A 16,177-nucleotide genomic window follows, 5' to 3' on the forward strand; every position below is an offset into this window, starting at 1 on the left:
GCGGGCTGACTCAAGTTGCCTCCTTGGTACATCCCAGTCCTGTCCCTGGTGACTTTTAGTTTTACCTTTATTCCTTCTATATCCCAGGTGACTTTTAGTTTTACCTTTACCCCCCCTCTGTCCCAGGGGCCTTTGTTTTTTTACCTTTACCCCCCCCCCCGTCCCAGGGGCCTTTGTTTTTTTACCTTTACCCCCCCTCTGTCCCAGGGGCCTTTGTTTTTTTACCTTTACCCCCCCTCTGTCCCAGGGGCCTTTGTTTTTTTACTTTTACCCCCCCTCTGTCCCAGGGGCCTTTGTTTTTTTACTTTTACCCCCCCTCTGTCCCAGGGGCCTTTGTTTTTTTACCTTTACCCCCCCTCTGTCCCAGGGGCCTTTGTTTTTTTACCTTTACCCCCCCCCTGTCCCAGGGGCCTTTGTTTTTTTACCTTTACCCCCCCTCTGTCCCAGGGGCCTTTGTTTTTTTACCTTTACCCCCCCTCTGTCCCAGGGGCCTTTGTTTTTTTACCTTTACCCCCCCCCTGTCCCAGGGGCCTTTGTTTTTTTACCTTTACCCCCCCTCTGTCCCAGGGGCCTTTGTTTTTTTACTTTTACCCCCCCTCTGTCCCAGGGGCCTTTGTTTTTTTTACTTTTACCCCCCCTCTGTCCCAGGGGCCTTTGTTTTTTTACCTTTACCCCCCCTCTGTCCCAGGGGCCTTTGTTTTTTTACTTTTACCCCCCCTCTGTCCCAGGGGCCTTTGTTTTTTTACCTTTACCCCCCCTCTGTCCCAGGGGCCTTTGTTTTTTTACCTTTACCCCCCCCCTGTCCCAGGGGCCTTTGTTTTTTTACCTTTACCCCCCCTCTGTCCCAGGGGCCTTTGTTTTTTTACCTTTACCCCCCCTCTGTCCCAGGGGCCTTTGTTTTTTTACCTTTACCCCCCCCCTGTCCCAGGGGCCTTTGTTTTTTTACCTTTACCCCCCCTCTGTCCCAGGGGCCTTTGTTTTTTTACTTTTACCCCCCCTCTGTCCCAGGGGCCTTTGTTTTTTTTACTTTTACCCCCCCTCTGTCCCAGGGGCCTTTGTTTTTTTACCTTTACCCCCCCTCTGTCCCAGGGGCCTTTGTTTTACCTTTCCCTCTCCTACTAAAACACCGGGCACAGGTCATTAACTAAAATCTTTCAAGAACTGAATGGCTTTAATGCGAAGGGCCACAAGTGCCAGGCGGAGAGACCTACAGTAACTAAGAGGACGGTGGGAGCCACGCAAGGTTTCGGCCCAGGCTTGTGCTTCAGGAACAGAGGCCACTCGGCCTGGGCAGAGAGTGGGGCTGCTATGATGGTCCAGGTAACAGGGCTCATTAGCGGGGAGGGCTGACATCGGGGGGAGGGGCCATCCCGACGGAACAGCTCCTGGTCTCTGGGGCAGCAGCCGGGGCGGCGAGGCCCCCGGACCGCGAGGCCCCCGGACGGCGAGGCCCCCGGACGGCGAGGCCCCCGGACCGCGAGGCCCCCGGACGGCGAGGCCCCCGGACGGCGAGGCCCCCGGACCGCGAGGCCCCCGGACGGCGAGGCCCCCGGACCGCGAGGCCCCCGGACGGCGAGGCCCCCGGACGGCGAGGCCCCCGGACCGCGAGGCCCCCGGACGGCGAGGCCCCCGGACGGCGAGGCCCCCGGACCGCGAGGCCCCCGGACGGCGAGGCCCCCGGACGGCGAGGCCCCCGGACCGCGAGGCCCCCGGACGGCGAGGCCCCCGGACCGCGAGGCCCCCGGACGGCGAGGCCCCCGGACCGCGAGGCCCCCGGACCGCGAGGCCCCCGGACGGCGAGGCCCCCGGACCGCGAGGCCCCCGGACGGCGAGGCCCCCGGACGACTTTGCCCCTCTCTGCCAGTGACCCGTGGGACAGCGCAGGGACTTCCCTTGGGGTCTCTGGTCAGGGGGCGTCCCCACCGGGGCGGCGGTTGTGGGCACTGGTCGGGGAGGAACGGTGCCCCAGAGGGTTCTGGGCTGGGGGCGTCCCCACGGGGGCAGCTGGGAGTTGCCCCTTCTCCACAGGAGGCGCTGCCCCGTGGGGAGTCTGACATCAGGGGGGACGAGCCGCGGTGGGGGAAGAATGAGCTGCTGGAGAGGGAGGGGACCCCAAGGGGCAAAGTCACAGGAAGCAAGGGGGAGGAGGCGCAGCCTGCAGGACTGTGCGTGCCCACACACGCTAATATAAGCCCATCTAGTATGTGCTAACGTACATGTATCACTCACACACACATGTGCCCACCCGCACAGGACGCGGACGCGGGGATGTGTGCGCGCGAGTCACCGGACTTTCAGCCCTGGTCCCGAGGGTCCCGGAGCTCTAACCGGGGCGGCCCCGGAGCCGACCCTGGGCGGGGGTCCCGGCGGCAGGCCCGCGGGCAGTCTCTCCGGATGCCGGTGTCGCGGCAGGGCTCTCGTACGTCAGCCTTTGCCCCTGCAGAGGTTCTCGGGGAAACCGCTTTCTGTTCGGTCCCAGGCCTTCCGCACTGGAGGGGCTCTGTGGCAGGGGGGCTAGCCCCAGCTCTAATTCACCATTTTTCAGTGTCAGCCGTTTTCCCAGGATATCCCAGATCTGTCTGCCCCCGTTTCTCCTTCCCCTTCTTCCCACCTTCTCACATGCTTCAGGACTAGAGAAGGGAAAAATGCCACTTTTAAAAAACTAAGAGGGAGGGAGGAGGGTCAAATTGGGGGCCAGTGGGCTTGAGCGGGTCCCAGAAGGCCCTGACTTTGCTGCTCGGAGGACAGTCTGGGAGCACGCAGCCAAGGGAGGAGGAGAGCACAGGGAGCACGAGCACGGTGTCCTAGAGACTGCCGGGTTATGGGGGCTGCCTTCTGGAGAGACTTGGGGGCGACGCCGGGCTTCAGTTTAACGGACCTGGGTGAAGCCTCCACCTCCCTCCCTCTCTCCCAACAGCTCGTGGCAATGCGGGCAGGAACCGGAGCCGGTCGGGGGACCGGGACTAACGATCGGCTCACGGCCAACATGAAAGGGGACGGTGCTCCTGGGAGCGTTCCGACAGAAGGCAGTCGACTAGACACAAATTAAGTAAATGGGGATAAATATAAAACAAAACCCTACACTGAGGTTCCCCAAACTGAACTGACCGGTACAAGATGGCGAAAGGAAAACTCGACGGGGGGAGCTGAAAAAAAGCTGGTGCTTTAATGGCCGACGAGCTCAACAGGAGTCTACAGAACACGGCGTCGGCGCACCGCGCCTAAGGTCAGGATGCTGGCCCCCCACCGCGCCCCTCTCTAGCGGCCGCCATCGCCGGTCCACGTCGCACCATTTTCGTGATGGCGGACGGGCTTCAGGGGAAGCGGCTGGGACAGCGGGGGGCCCTCGCGTCCGGGGAACAAACGCTGCCGAGGATCTGGAGGGCTCCCTTCGAGATGCTCTCACGTCGACGTTACGCGACGCTGGCTACAAACCGCCCATTCTATAAAAGAGATTCAGCCAAAACGGGCGGCCAGGAAAGGCGGCTTTGGAGGACGGGTTTCAGAGCCAGCAAAGGAGATCACTCTTATAAAGAGCAACAACACACGGGCCCCAGAACGTCTCTGGCAAAGGCATTTTAGAGTCAGATACTAATAATTTTCGGGGAAAAAACCGAGACTGATGTCCGCGCAATCGCTGTCGCTTTCCAAGTCCTCCCGCTTCTCCGGAGAGCCCGGGCGGCCTTGCGTTTTCTCCGTTTTCCTCTTTCTCCTGTGGGTGTACACGGGAAGCGTCCCCTTTTTTGCCTCGAGGCGTGGAGCCGCGGCCTCTTCCCTCGTCAGAGCCAGCTGGAGGCAGCTGTAAAACCTGTAAAGAGAGAAACGTCAGCTTTCTGTGCCGGTCCTCAGGCCGCGGACGGGACCCCGAGGGGCAAAGGTCGGGCTCTGTCCCCGGGTCGGGCAAGCCCTGGCCAGGTGACACTTCTTAGGGAGGTCAGACACAAACGCGGTGGCTTCCCGTCACTATTTACACCTAGAAAGTGGAACCCAAAGGAGACAATGTTAAAGTCTTTGCAGTGGGTCGAGAAAAGGCCTCGGGCTGGTCCGGCCGGAGCAGCGAGGCCTTTGGCCAGAGGTAAAGCGAGCCTCCCGAGGGGAAGGACCGTCTTCTCTTCTTGACCCGGAGCAGCCCACGGGGCCCCAGATGGTGGGTGGGCGGGGCTGTGAAAGAGGGTCCCCCCTGAGCGTGGTCCCCGGACCATGTCGGGCCCTTAAGGGCAGATCCTGAAGGTCCCGTCCCGCTTCCCAAGCCAAGGGGAGCCTGAGGAGGGCCCAGGGCGAGGCCGGACTGAGGCCGTCGGCAACAACGACAAAACCAGGAGCCCCGGCCCCCTGGCCCCTGTGGGAGGGAGCCCTTGTCTCCACCCAAAGATCACCCTCAATTTGAGCCTCTTTTGGAGGCAAAGGAAAATCGTTGGCTTCGAGAACAGCCCTGCCTCTTGTGGGGAGGGTAACGGGGTCTGAGCATCGCGCCCCACGTGCAGCCGCTTAGGGCCTGGACAGGCCCTAGAAGCCCTGGGCGCCTCTTTCTCGGGGGCTTCTCTTCCTGGGAGCCTTTTTCTCGGGGGCTTCTCTTCCTGGGAGCCTTTTTCTCGGGGGCTTCTCTTCCTGGGCGCCTCTTTCTCGGGGGCTTCTCTTCCTGGGAGCCTTTTTCTCGGGGGCTTCTCTTCCTGGGCGCCTCTTTCTCGGGGGCTTCTCTTCCTGGGAGCCTCTTTCTCGGGGGCTTCTCTTCCTGGGAGCCTTTTTCTCGGGGGCTTCTGTTCCTGGGCGCCTTTTTCTCGGGGGCTTCTCTTCCTGGGCGCCTTTTTCTCGGGGGCTTCTCTTCCTGAGCGCCTCTTTCTCGGAGGCTTCTCTTCCTGGGCGCCTTTTTCTCGGGGGCTTCTGTTCCTGGGAGCCTCTTTCTCGGGGGCTTCTGTTCCTGGGAGCCTTTTTCTCGGGGGCTTCTGTTCCTGGGCGCCTTTTTCTCGGGGGCTTCTGTTCCTGAGAGCCTTTTTCTCGGGGGCTTCTCTTCCTGGGCGCCTTTTTCTCGGGGGCTTCTGTTCCTGGGAGCCTCTTTCTCGGGGGCTTCTGTTCCTGGGAGCCTTTTTCTCGGGGGCTTCTGTTCCTGGGCGCCTTTTTCTCGGGGGCTTCTGTTCCTGAGAGCCTTTTTCTCGGGGGCTTCTGTTCCTGAGAGCCTTTTTCTCGGGGGCTTCTCTTCCTGAGCGCCTCTTTCTCGGGGGCTTCTCTTCCTGGGCGCCTCTTTCTCGGGGGCTTCTGTTCCTGGGAGCCTCTTTCTCGGGGGCTTCTGTTCCTGGGAGCCTTTTTCTCGGGGGCTTCTGTTCCTGGGCGCCTTTTTCTTGGGGGCTTCTCTTCCTGGGCGCCTCTTTCTCGGGGGCTTCTCTTCCTGGGCGCCTTTTTCTCGGGGGCTTCTGTTCCTGGGAGCCTTTTTCTCGGGGGCTTCTCTTCCTGGGTGCCTCTTTCTCGGGGTCTTCTCTTCCTGGGAGTCTTTTTCTCGGGGGCTTCTGTTCCTGGGCGCCTTTTTCTCGGGGGCTTCTCTTCCTGGGTGCCCTTTTCTGGGAGTTCAGCTCTGTTCTGCCCCTTGAGCATGGCCTCTTCTCTGAGCAAGGCCTCCCTCTGTAAGGGGTGAGGCCTCCAGGAGCCTGGGTCCATGGGGAAGTGGGTGAGAGCTTCTCCCTGGGTCTGGGAGGCATTTGTTCCCTGATGTTCTCCCCAGCAGGCCTGAGGGGTCGCCGCGTGATGCCCCCAGAATTCCACGCCCACGGGAAGACCCTGGGGAGGCCCTGGGGGAGCCGGCTGCTTTTCATCTGTCCCACTGACCGATCCCCCAAAGGCAGGATGCCAAGGGAGAGGAGCCCAAGCCCTCGGTGCTGCCCCCGCCTCACGCCCGAGCTATCCCAGGCTGAGAAGAGCCACGACGCCATCCTGGAAACCAGCCCCTTTGCGCGGTTTCTTCCACAAGCCTGACTCCCCGTCTCCTGCAAGTCTTGTTTCTGGAGCTCCGAGACCTCCGGTCCTCAGCTTTCCTCGTCAGGCTTCTGCCCTCGTTATCTGGGCTTTCTGTGCGCCTCTGGACGCCTGAGTCTCGTCCGAAGGCCCAGTTACAGCCTCCCTGAGGAGCTGCTTTTTCTCTGCCTCAGGAAGGATGGAGGGGAAGCCCGAGAACCCTGACGACCCCCATGTAACCTCCTCAACGGCCCTTCCCCTGTCTCTGTTCCTGGGGTCAGAGTTCAGGCAGAGGCCTCCGGAGCGTCCCCAAAACTTCCAGGAGAATTCCCCAGGCAGAGTCCTGGGTGCTGGGAGGACTCCTGGGCTCAGGACCATCTGACCCGGCCAGCAGGGGGAAGGGAGGGGCTGCCGGGGCTGCTGACCCTCCCATGGGGGGGGGGGAAAGGAAGGTCCCACCTCTCAGTCCTTCTCCTATGAGTCTGGTCCAAAACAAAGGGGGGTCCCAGCCTGACCCTTGACCCTGGACAAGACCTCAGGCTCCCTGCTCCCCGCTGGGAGGTCTGTCTGTCACTGAGCCCAAGGGAGGCACCCAGGAGAGGCGCCCCATGGCTTTGAGGTCATGGAGGCTGCTGAGGGTGGGGGGCTGCGGGCAAGACGTTGGACCCTGCTGCCTGCCAGAGACCCCCACCGTCTGTCAGAGACCCCACTGTCTGTTAGAGACCCCGCCGTCTGCCAGGGACCCCACTGTCTGTCAGAGACCCCCGTCTGTCAGAGACCCCCCTGTCTGTCAGAGACCCCCACCGTCTGTCAGAGACCCCACTGTCTGTCAGAGACCCCCGTCTGTCAGAGACCCCACTGTCTGTTAGAGACCCCGCCGTCTGCCAGGGACCCCCATCTGTCAGAGACCCCCGTCTGTCAGAGACCCCACTGTCTGTCAGAGACCCCGCTGTCTGTCAGAGACCCCACCGTCTGTCAGAGACCCCACTGTCTGTCAGAGACCCCCGTCTGTCAGAGACCCCACTGTCTGTTAGAGACCCCGCCGTCTGCCAGGGACCCCCATCTGTCAGAGACCCCCGTCTGTCAGAGACCCCCGTCTGTCAGAGACCCCACTGTCTGTCAGAGACCCCGCTGTCTGTCAGAGACCCCGCCGTCTGTCAGAGACCCCGCCGTCTGTCAGAGACCCCGCCGTCTGTTAGAGACCCCGCCGTCTGCCAGGGACCCCCATCTGTCAGAGACCCCACCGTCTGTCAGAGACCCCACTGTCTGTCAGAGACCCCGCTGTCTGTCAGAGACCCCGCCGTCTGTCAGAGACCCCCGTCTGTCAGAGACCCCCGCCAGAGCTGGCCCAGGAGCCTCGGGGGGCACGTGCGGGGGCCATCCCAATACCTTTCGATCCTTCTCTTGTTCTCCTCCATCTTCTGGTTGGCTATCTTCACCAGGAAGTCCACGTACTCCTCGGTCACCATGAGTCGGCCCCGGTGGCTCAGCGGGACTTCCAGGCCGTGGGTGCTGCGGACAGCCTGGGGACGAGAAGGGACAGGGGTCCGCGACGGGCTCAGGCCCTGAGGAGCTCGCCCGGCTCCCCCACAGGAGGAAGAACCAAGCTGGGGGCGGTGGCAGGGGCGGGGGGATGGGGGGATGGGGGCGGGGGGATGGGGAGGATCAGGGGCGGGGGGATGGGGACGGGGGATCGGGGGTGGGGCTGCACGGCCCAGGCCGGCGCTTCTCCCTCGGACCCTTTCTGGCCCCCGAGGATCCCGGGCCGATTCTCCCTGGGACCCCGGGGCTCCGTACCAGCATGGTCTTGCCCCGCTTCCCCACCGTGATGCCCGAGTTCCTGAAGCCGGAGTCCACGGCCGCCGAATGCTGCGGGAAACACGAACAGCGGCGTCGGCCCGGGCCCCGCCTCCGGGCCCCCCAAGGGACGAGGGCCCGCGGCCACAGAGGGGCCCCAGCGCGCCCCCCGCCCCCGCCCCCCTCACCAGCACTTGGGCGTCCTGCAGCTGCCGGCACTGGACGTGCAGGACGAAGGGCTCGAACTTCAGCACGGCGTCCCCGCGGGCCGTCTTCAGAGCCGAGAGCTGGGGAGCAGAGGCCGCCAGGGGCGCTCAGGGGCCGGCCTCGCCCGCCAGCCTGAGCAGGGCCTGGGGGCAATGACCCTCATCGTGTCCTCTGACCGTGACCTTTCACACCTCCCCCAGCTCCCGTCTCCTTTCCTCACCTGTCAGTTTCTCCCTCTCTCTGTCTCTCTCTCTGTCTGTCTCTGTCTCTCTGTCTCTCTCTCTCTCTCTGTCTCTCTCTCTCTCTGTCTCTCTCTCTGTCTCTGTCTCTCTGTCTCTCTCTCTGTCTCTGTGTCTCTCATTCCCCAGGACCCTCCTTCCCATTCCTCGGGGTCCCTCCCCCCCTCCCCCCCTCGGAGTCATTCCGCAGGAAGGCCACGTGAAGCCGGACGGGGCGGGGGCGGGGCGCCGGTCTCCCCGCCCCCCGGGCCCGGCCGCGGCCCTCACCACCTCGTCCTTGGCGCAGAGCCGGTGGGTCACCAACAGCCAGGAGCAGTTCTGCTTCTGGATCTCGCTGCCATCGATGTTCTAGAGGAAGAAGACAGCCCGTGTCCGAGGGAACGGAGCTCAGCCCCCCAGCACCAAGCGGAGCCCGAGGGCCTGCTGAGGAGACTCCCAGCACTTGGGGCCGCCCAAGGCCGAGGAAGGAACCGCGGTCCCGCCTCCCGCCGACTGCTCTGGGCTGGGCTCGTTCACAGTGTGTATGCGCATGCTCCCAAGGGCACACTCACATGCACACAGATGCATGTGCATGTGCACGCTTACACACATGCGGACATGTTCACAGCGAACGCGCACGCGCAGGCTCCCATGCGCACCTGCACACAGATGCATGTGCACGTGCACGCTTACTCACATGCGGACATGTTCACAGCGCGCACGCGCAGGCTCCCATGCACACACTCACATGCACACAGATGCATGTGCACGTGCACGCTTACTCACATGCGGACATGTTCACAGCGCGCACGCGCAGGCTCCCATGCGCACCTGCACACAGATGCATGTGCACGTGCACGCTTACTCACATGCGGGCATGTTCACAGCGCGCACGCGCAGGCTCCCATGCGCACACTCACATGCACACAGATGCATGTGCACGTGCACGCTTATGCTCCCATGCGCACACTCACATGCACACAGATGCATGTGCACGTGCACGCTTACTCACATGCGGACATGTTCCCAGCGCGCAGGCGCAGGCTCCCATGCGCACCTGCACACAGATGCATGTGCACGTGCACGCTTACTCACATGCGGACATGTTCACAGCGCGCACGCGCAGGCTCCCATGCGCACCTGCACACAGATGCATGTGTACGTGCACGCTTATGCTCCCATGGGCACACTCACATGCACACAGATGCATGTGCACGTGCACGCTTACTCACATGCGGACATGTTCACAGCGCGCACGCGCAGGCTCCCATGCGCACCTGCACACAGATGACCGGCACAAGCAGGCTCCAGAAGCTGCCCCCCCCCCCCAGCTGCAGGGTGGGCTGCCACACAGGGCCCAGCTCCTTCTTGCTTTTGCCAGGAAGAGGTCGGGGTCAGCGCTCCCGGAGACCTGTCTCGGCACCGGGAGGACATCGGCTCAGAGCATCGGGCGCCGCCTCCCCCCGGGGCCTCTTGCCCACTTTGCACACACTAACCGAAGCCACGGAGGAAGGGGCCCCGTGTGTGTCGAGGCGTCCTCTGACAAGGAGGGGAACTGAGGCCTGGTGCTGAGCCTGATGGGAACTTGTCTTCCCGGTCCCTTCATGTGACTGCGCAGGATCCGGATCTGAGTGCCTCCTCCCCCCACCTCCCCACTGGGCGCTCCTGGAGGGCAGGGCCCGCCTTGGGCTTCTTTTGGCATCTGGGCCGGCACACAGCAGGAGTCTAATCACTGCGGGAGAGCTGCCGGATGCCCCCTGCTGAGCGGGCTGGGGGGGTCTTCTCTAGCTTGCGCTGCCTCTCTAAAAAGGGCTATGTTCATGAAAATCATTTAGTATTGCAAAGCGGGGGGTGGGGTTAGGGGGGTGTGGAACCAAGTCTTTGTTGGGGGCGGGGCCAGGGCAAAGGCGCGAGGACGCGGTTTCCAGGGCAACAGCTCAGCGAGCTCAGTCCTGCTGTTGCTATAGTGACACTGTAAGAATAGGAGCGGAATGGGATGTTTCCACCCGCTAGCGGCTGAAAGGAGCGGGAGGAGTGCGCCCGCCCCAGCCCGTTGCCATGGCAACAGAGGCCCGCCGCGAGACTGGGCCCGGGCGCGCGCACTCACCCCGTCCAGCAGCAGGATGCGGCCCGCGCAGGAGCTCGTAGTGAAGAACTGCTCCCGGCCGTTCAGAAGCTGCACGAGCTCTACCACGTCCTCGTCCACGCTGCCCTTCCGGCTCAGATCCGCCTTGTTCAGGCTCTGCGTCTTCCACTTTTGGAATTCGCCAGAGCGCTCCATGAGGACGCGGCCCGGGATGGGAGGGGGGCCCTGCGCTAACGTCGCGACGCCGACGCCGACGCTGACCCCCGCACCGCCCCACTGGGCGCCGCCATCTTGGTCCCGACGGCGGCCGCCCTGGGACAAACAGCCTTGATTGTGGGCGGGGCCTCGGAGCGCTAGAGGTGGGGCTGGCGGTCGCGGCCACGGAGTCCCGAGAGAAAAGGAGAGGCGGGGCCTCAGAACGCCGAGGGGCGGGGCAGGGGCGGCTGCCGGCTCCGCCCTCCCTCTGAGCCTGGCTGCGTCTTCGTCTCGGCTCTCGGACTTGGCGTCCCTTTCTCCCCGCGCAGTCCCTTCTCTTGGTCTCCGCGGGAGCGGACGGAGGGCGGGTGAGCGGCCTCCGGCCTTCTCCGGGCCTTCGGCATCTTTCGCGCCGCGTTCAGCCTGGGAAACGAGGCCGGCCCGCCTGCCGTGGGGTGGCAAGCTTGGGCTTGACCCCAGGGGCGGGTGTGTGTGAGGGGGGGAAGGGATGACTTAGACTGGAAGCCCCTGGCGGGCAGGGCCCGGGCCCGCCAGCCTTCCGCCCCTCCTTCCTCCCGACTTCCTGGCGCCATCTGAGGCAGGGATCGGTGATTAAAAGCTGACTCCCGACGTATCGGCATTTATTAGCCACCTGCTGTGTGCCAGGCAACGTGCTCCCAGGTAGACAGGCGTCCAACCCAGAGTGCGGTTCCGAGGCTGGTGTCGCTTGTGCTGGTCCCTGGGGGTCTCGGGTGCCGAGAATGAGACACAGATCTCTTGGCAGGCAGGTCTCAGTCTCGGCGCTTGATGAGGGGATGGGGGGAAGTGAGGGGACTGCGTGGGTAGCGCCAGCAGTTGCGGTGGTGACGAGGAGAGGCGGGACTGGCAGAGCTGCCTGGTGGCCCTCGGCAGACTCCCGAGAAGAGCTTGTTTGGGGGTCTCTGAAGGCTTAGAAAGGCAGCTCTGGGCCTGTGACCCGCGCGGGGGTCAGAGGCTTTGCCCTTCCCCCCCTTCCCCCCCCCCCCCCCCCCCCGTGCCCGGGAGGCAGCTCCTGCCACCGGGCTCAGGGGCAGTGCCCGACCTTTGCTCTAATGGCTGAGCCATTCTCTGGGGAGGTGACCCCAAGGTCCAAACAGTGTGGGGGGCGGGGGGAGGGGCAGCCTTGGTCTCAGGCCACTGCCCAGCCAGGGAGGTGGGGGGCTCCTCCAAGTGCCGCCCCTGGCCCCGGGGCAAGAAGGGCCAGTCCGTTCTCTGTGAGTCTCCCCGGGGGGTCCTGGAGGCAGCAGCTCCGGGGCCCATTTGGCCTGTAAAGTGAGGAGAGCGGCTCCTGGGGAGACAAAGCCTCAGGGGGATCCTGGTCAGGAGGGGTCCCTGCCGCCCCTACTTGGCGAGGAGGAGACCCAGTCATGGGGCTGGGGGCGGGGAAGGAGCAGGATTGGCTGGCTTGGACCCTGGGGCGGGGCCCGGGGTCAGGGACCTCTGGCTGGGAGGCTCTGGCCGGTCCCCGGGGCCTCTTCTTCCGCTTCTCTCCCTCCCGGGACCTGGAGGCCGCCGGGAGAGCATGGGGAGAGCCCGGGGCTTTTGCCTCCTGGGGAGCGCCATTGCCAAGGTCACCGAGGGGGAGGGAGAAGCTGGCTGCAGGTGCCCCGGGTGCTGCCCCAGGGAGCCCTGGGGGGGCGCTCTTGCTTCTTGGGCAGGGTCTGTGGTGTCGGTCCCCCGGGCCTTCTAGCCTGGTCGGCCCCATCCGGGCCGTTCTCTCCTCCTCCTGCGGGGGCGGCTTCCCCGGGGCCCCGCCCTCCCCTCTGCGTCGGCCCCGAGCCCCGGCGTCTCGGGGAGCCCCCGGCGCAGTGACGCCTCCCCCCCGCAGAGCGCCATGGCCGCCGAGCAGAAGGTGATGAGGGCCATCCGCGTCTTCGAGTTCGGCGGCCCCGAAGTGCTGAAGCTGCAGAGTGACGTCCCCGTGCCGGAGCCGGGAGAGGGCCAGGTGGGGGCCGGGCCGGGCGGGGTCACCGGGGGCCGGAGCTGCCTCGGCGGGCCTGACGCCTGTCGGCCCCCAGGTCCTCATCAAAGTCCACGCCTGCGGGGTCAACCCGGTGGAGACCTACATCCGCTCGGGGACCTACAGCCGGAGCCCGACTCTGCCCTACACGCCCGGCACCGACGTGGCGGGGATCGTGGAAGCCATGGGCAAGCACGTGGACCACCTGAAGGTAGCCGGGCTCCCGGGCTCCCCTGGCTCCGCCCGTGAGATCTGGGCCCAGGGACCGGTGCCCCCGGCAGGTCCTCGGTCCCTGTGGTTCCCCGGGCCAGGCTGAAAGGCCCCGGTCCCATTGGCCTTTGAGAAATAAACACAGCACAGCTGGGGCCTCCCTGCCCAGGAGGCCCTTCTCTGCTCCTCCCCCATGCCCCCCCCCCAATTCCCCCTGCTCCCCTCCTGTCTCTGCCCCATGGCCTCCCCTGCCCCCCATGGCCTCGGCCCCCCTGCCCAGGAGGCCCTTCTCTGCTCCTCCCCCGTGCCCCCCATGCTCCCCCCTGTCTCTGCCCCATGGCCTCCCCTGCCCCCCATGGCCTTGGCCCCCCTGCCCAGGAGGCCGGTCCCAGATCCGTGGGCCCTCCCCCTTGCCTCCCCCAGGAAGGAGACAGAGTTTTCACCACCCGGACGCTCACGGGCGGCTACGCCGAGTACGCCGTGGCATCCGGCGACACCGTGTTCCCGCTGCCGGAGAACCTGGACTGCGGTCAGGGGGCGTCCATCGGGATCCCCTACTTCACGGCCTTCCGCGCCCTGGTCCACAGGTGAGGCGCCGCGGGGGCGGGCCCCCTCCCCGGCCCCGAGAACGTCCCGCTCGCCCTGTCGGCCTGACCTGGCGCCTCTTGGGCGCTGAGCCGGGGAGAGCTGAGTCCGGGTCCTGCCTCCGGCCCCCGAGGCTGCTCATTGAACACCAGGACCGGGGTCAGTCCCTGGCCAGGGCCTGGCAGGGGGTCTCGGCGGCTGTACCAGGGCCCGGCAGGGGGTCTCGGCGGCTGCGCCGGGGCCGGCTGGGGGTCACAGCGGCGGCGTTCTCTGTTGCAGCGCCCACATCCGACCCGGGGAGAGCGTCCTCATTCACGGCGCCAGCGGAGGAGTGAGTACGGCGGCTTCTCGGGGCCAGGAAGCCTGTGCTTGCCTCTCTCGGGGAGGCCGGCCTCTGCGGGGCAGCCCCTGAGAAAGCTGCCCCAGCCCTTTCCCTAGAGAGAAGAGCGGGCGCCCTCTGCAGGCTTCTTGGCAGGGTGCTCACCCCCTGCAGAGAGCCCCTCTTTCTCCTGACCCCGCCGGGCCCCCCGCTCTGCTTCTGGGCCCCAGACACACCCTCCTCCCCCCGTCTCAGCTCTAAGTCGAGGGGTTGGGACCAGATGGTTCCCAGATGGTAACGAACGCTGGGTTACTTCGTGGTTGTGGTCCGGGATAGGGTCTGTTGTTCCCATTTTACAGCTCGGCAAGCTGAGGTAGGCGAGGGGGAGGTGACCTGCTCAGGTAAGCATCTGAGGCCGGATTTGCCTCCGGACTCTGTGCTGCTGGACCAGACCCCACCTTGCCTAGACGGCTTGTGCCCTCGGTCCGTGGTCCGGCGTGCTCGGTGCCCCCGGGGAGGGGAGGCTGGCCGAAGGAAGGGGTGGCGCGGGGTCCCTGGGAGCGCTGTCCGAGAACGGGCGTCGGGACCGGGGCCAGGAAGTCGACATTGGGGCCGGGGCCGGGTCAGAAAGCTGACCCCGGGGCTCTCTTCCTCGAGGTCGGGGTGGCGGCCTGCCAGATCGCCAGAGCTTACGGCCTCAGGGTTTTGGGCACGGCTGGCACGGACACGGGGAGGAAGGTCGTCCTGGAGAACGGCGCCCACAAGGTCTTCGACCACTGCCAGCCCGGTTACATGGATGAGATCGAGGTGGGCGCGCAGGCGATGAACATGTTCTGGCTGTGTGCCAGGCGCCCGCTGCCCCGGTCACACCCCTGGGAGGCACACGGCTTGTACATTGGGGAAACTGAGGCAGGCCGGTGGTCCCGCTCGCTCACGGGCGCCCCCGCTCCCTGGGACTTTAAGAGCGAGGGGCTGCTCAGAGGGTCCTCCAGGCGGTCACCCCATCCTCCTCCTCGGGCAGAGGGCCCACAGCAGGAGGCACGGTGGATGCAGCCCAAGGGAGGCGGCTTCTGGCTTGGTCCCCGAGGGCCCGGGAGCCGGGGGCTCCGTGAGGCTTCCTGGGGCCCCCTGTGGGCACGGGGCTCGGCCGGCCCGGCAGCGACCCCCCCCCCCTTCGTGGGCCCCTCTGAGAGACCTTGGTATCGGACCCGGGGCGCCCCTGACCCCGAGGCCTCTGCCGTAGGAGTACCTGGGGGAGGACGGCGTGGACGTGATCATCGAGATGGCCTCCCACATCAACCTCGCCAGGGACCTGAAGCTTCTGGCCTACAGAGGCCGCGTGATAGTGAGTACCGGGCCCCGCCCCCCCGGCCGCGCTCCCCGCCCCCTCTAACGCAGCCCCTCTCTGTGCCCCAGGTCGTCGGCTCCCGGGGCTCCATAGAAATCAACCCCAGGGACATCATGGCGAAGGAGGCCAGCATCACCGGAGTCAGCCTGTATTCGTCCTCCAAGGTAGGGCCGCCGTCCCACCAACGGGGTCCCGGCCTGGGCGCAGCCAGTCTGCGGAAGCAGCCCGAGGACCCCTCCCCAAATGTGCCATGCAGGAGCAGCAGCCCCGCGGGGGCTCCTGGGGACCCCTCCCCAAACATGCCCCCCGCCCAGGGCTGTGCAGGAGCAGCCCGTGCCCCGTGTAGACAGGGTCCCCTCTGTTGGCGCAGGAGGACTTCACGCGGTCCCTGGCCGCGCTGCTGGCTGGCATGGAGATGGGCTGGCTGCGGCCGGTGATCGGGCCCTCGTACTCGCTGGAGCGGGCCGCCGAGGCCCACCGGGACCTCATCGAAGGCGGGGGGGCTTCCGGGAAGATGGTTCTGGTCACGAGCTGAGCTGGGCCGGCGCCGGGGGCGCTCCCGCCCTCCCCTTGGAGCTCCTCGGGATCGCCAGATCAGTGCTTCTCTCCCAGCGAGGCTGCCCCGTAGGAGGACAGACCAGCGCGTCCCCGCGTTTGTGGCACGGCCGTGATCGGCCGAAAGGAAAATATAAGCTGTGAACTCAAGTCCCCGAGTGTGAGCTCCTGTGTCCCTGGGACGCCCGAAGTCCCGGCTCTGTCGTGAGGGGGTCGATTGTGCTTTGGGCCCGAGGAAAAGCCGGGGCTGTTTCCTTCACGCTAAGGGTGGTTTTCAGTTGTGAATTTGGGGTCCAGAATATTGGGGAGGAGGAAAGTAATGGGCGTTGAGCTAGGATTTAACAAGCTGAACACATGGAAGTCACCCTGGGCCTGCCAGGCTGTTTCCCCTGGTCCTCTGTGCCATCTTCCCCCCAGGCCTGCTGGGCCATCTCCCCCCGACACCCTCTGCACCATCTCCCTCCTCAGACCCTCTGCACCGTCTCCCCCCAGGCCCGCTGGGCCATCTCCCCCCACAGACACTTGCATTGTGTCCCCCTCAGGCCCTCTGCGCCATCTCCCCCCGGACCCTCTGCACCATCTCCCCCCAGGCCCGCTGGGTCATCTCCCCCCACAGACACTTGCACCATCTCCCCCCACAGACACTTGCACCATCTCCCCCCACAGACACTTGCACCATCTCCCCCCCCCAGGCCCTCTGCACCATCTCCCCCTG

General features: G+C 65.3%; 3 protein-coding genes and 1 long non-coding RNA gene across 8 annotated transcripts; 1 reads left to right on the plus strand and 3 right to left on the minus strand.

Annotated features, from left to right (window-relative positions):
- Nucleotides 1-3,502: 3,502 nt before the first annotated feature.
- Nucleotides 3,503-10,526, minus strand: TYW3 (tRNA-yW synthesizing protein 3 homolog). Its single transcript, XM_051999409.1, has 6 exons — nucleotides 10,273-10,526; nucleotides 8,454-8,534; nucleotides 7,929-8,027; nucleotides 7,741-7,812; nucleotides 7,333-7,466; nucleotides 3,503-3,808 (listed from the first exon to the last, which is right to left on the minus strand). The coding sequence occupies exons 1-6, from the start codon at nucleotides 10,444-10,446 to the stop codon at nucleotides 3,592-3,594; spliced, it is 777 nt and encodes a 258-aa protein (XP_051855369.1). The 5' UTR covers nucleotides 10,447-10,526; the 3' UTR covers nucleotides 3,503-3,591.
- Nucleotides 3,818-6,733, minus strand: LOC127563140 (uncharacterized). Its single transcript, XM_051999404.1, has one exon. It carries the CDS (start codon nucleotides 5,919-5,921, stop codon nucleotides 4,212-4,214), a length of 1,710 nt encoding a protein of 569 aa, XP_051855364.1. The 5' UTR covers nucleotides 5,922-6,733; the 3' UTR covers nucleotides 3,818-4,211.
- Nucleotides 8,798-9,751, minus strand: LOC127563144 (uncharacterized). Of its 2 annotated transcripts, none has more exons than XR_007953902.1 (4): nucleotides 9,354-9,751; nucleotides 9,223-9,305; nucleotides 8,914-8,996; nucleotides 8,798-8,824 (listed from the first exon to the last, which is right to left on the minus strand). It is a non-coding gene; the product is annotated as an uncharacterized LOC127563144 (long non-coding RNA). The 2 variants fall into 2 exon arrangements; XR_007953901.1 differs by having other exon boundaries at nucleotides 9,134-9,305.
- A 195-nt stretch (nucleotides 10,527-10,721) lies between the features above and the next one.
- Nucleotides 10,722-15,612, plus strand: CRYZ (crystallin zeta). 4 transcript variants are annotated; one of them, XM_051999405.1, is made up of 9 exons: nucleotides 10,722-10,814; nucleotides 12,314-12,430; nucleotides 12,504-12,656; nucleotides 13,079-13,242; nucleotides 13,520-13,571; nucleotides 14,217-14,366; nucleotides 14,803-14,904; nucleotides 14,976-15,071; nucleotides 15,278-15,612. In XM_051999405.1, the coding sequence occupies exons 2-9, from the start codon at nucleotides 12,320-12,322 to the stop codon at nucleotides 15,440-15,442; spliced, it is 993 nt and encodes a 330-aa protein (XP_051855365.1). In that variant the 5' UTR covers nucleotides 10,722-10,814; nucleotides 12,314-12,319; the 3' UTR covers nucleotides 15,443-15,612. The 4 variants fall into 4 exon arrangements, with proteins under 4 accessions (XP_051855365.1, XP_051855367.1, XP_051855366.1 ...); XM_051999407.1 differs by lacking the exon at nucleotides 10,722-10,814 and adding an exon at nucleotides 10,943-11,127; XM_051999406.1 differs by lacking the exon at nucleotides 10,722-10,814 and adding an exon at nucleotides 11,157-11,230.
- The last annotated feature ends 565 nt before the right edge of the window (nucleotides 15,613-16,177 follow it).

This window comes from Antechinus flavipes, chromosome 4 (assembly GCF_016432865.1).
Source record: "Antechinus flavipes isolate AdamAnt ecotype Samford, QLD, Australia chromosome 4, AdamAnt_v2, whole genome shotgun sequence".
NCBI lineage: Eukaryota > Metazoa > Chordata > Mammalia > Dasyuromorphia > Dasyuridae > Antechinus > Antechinus flavipes.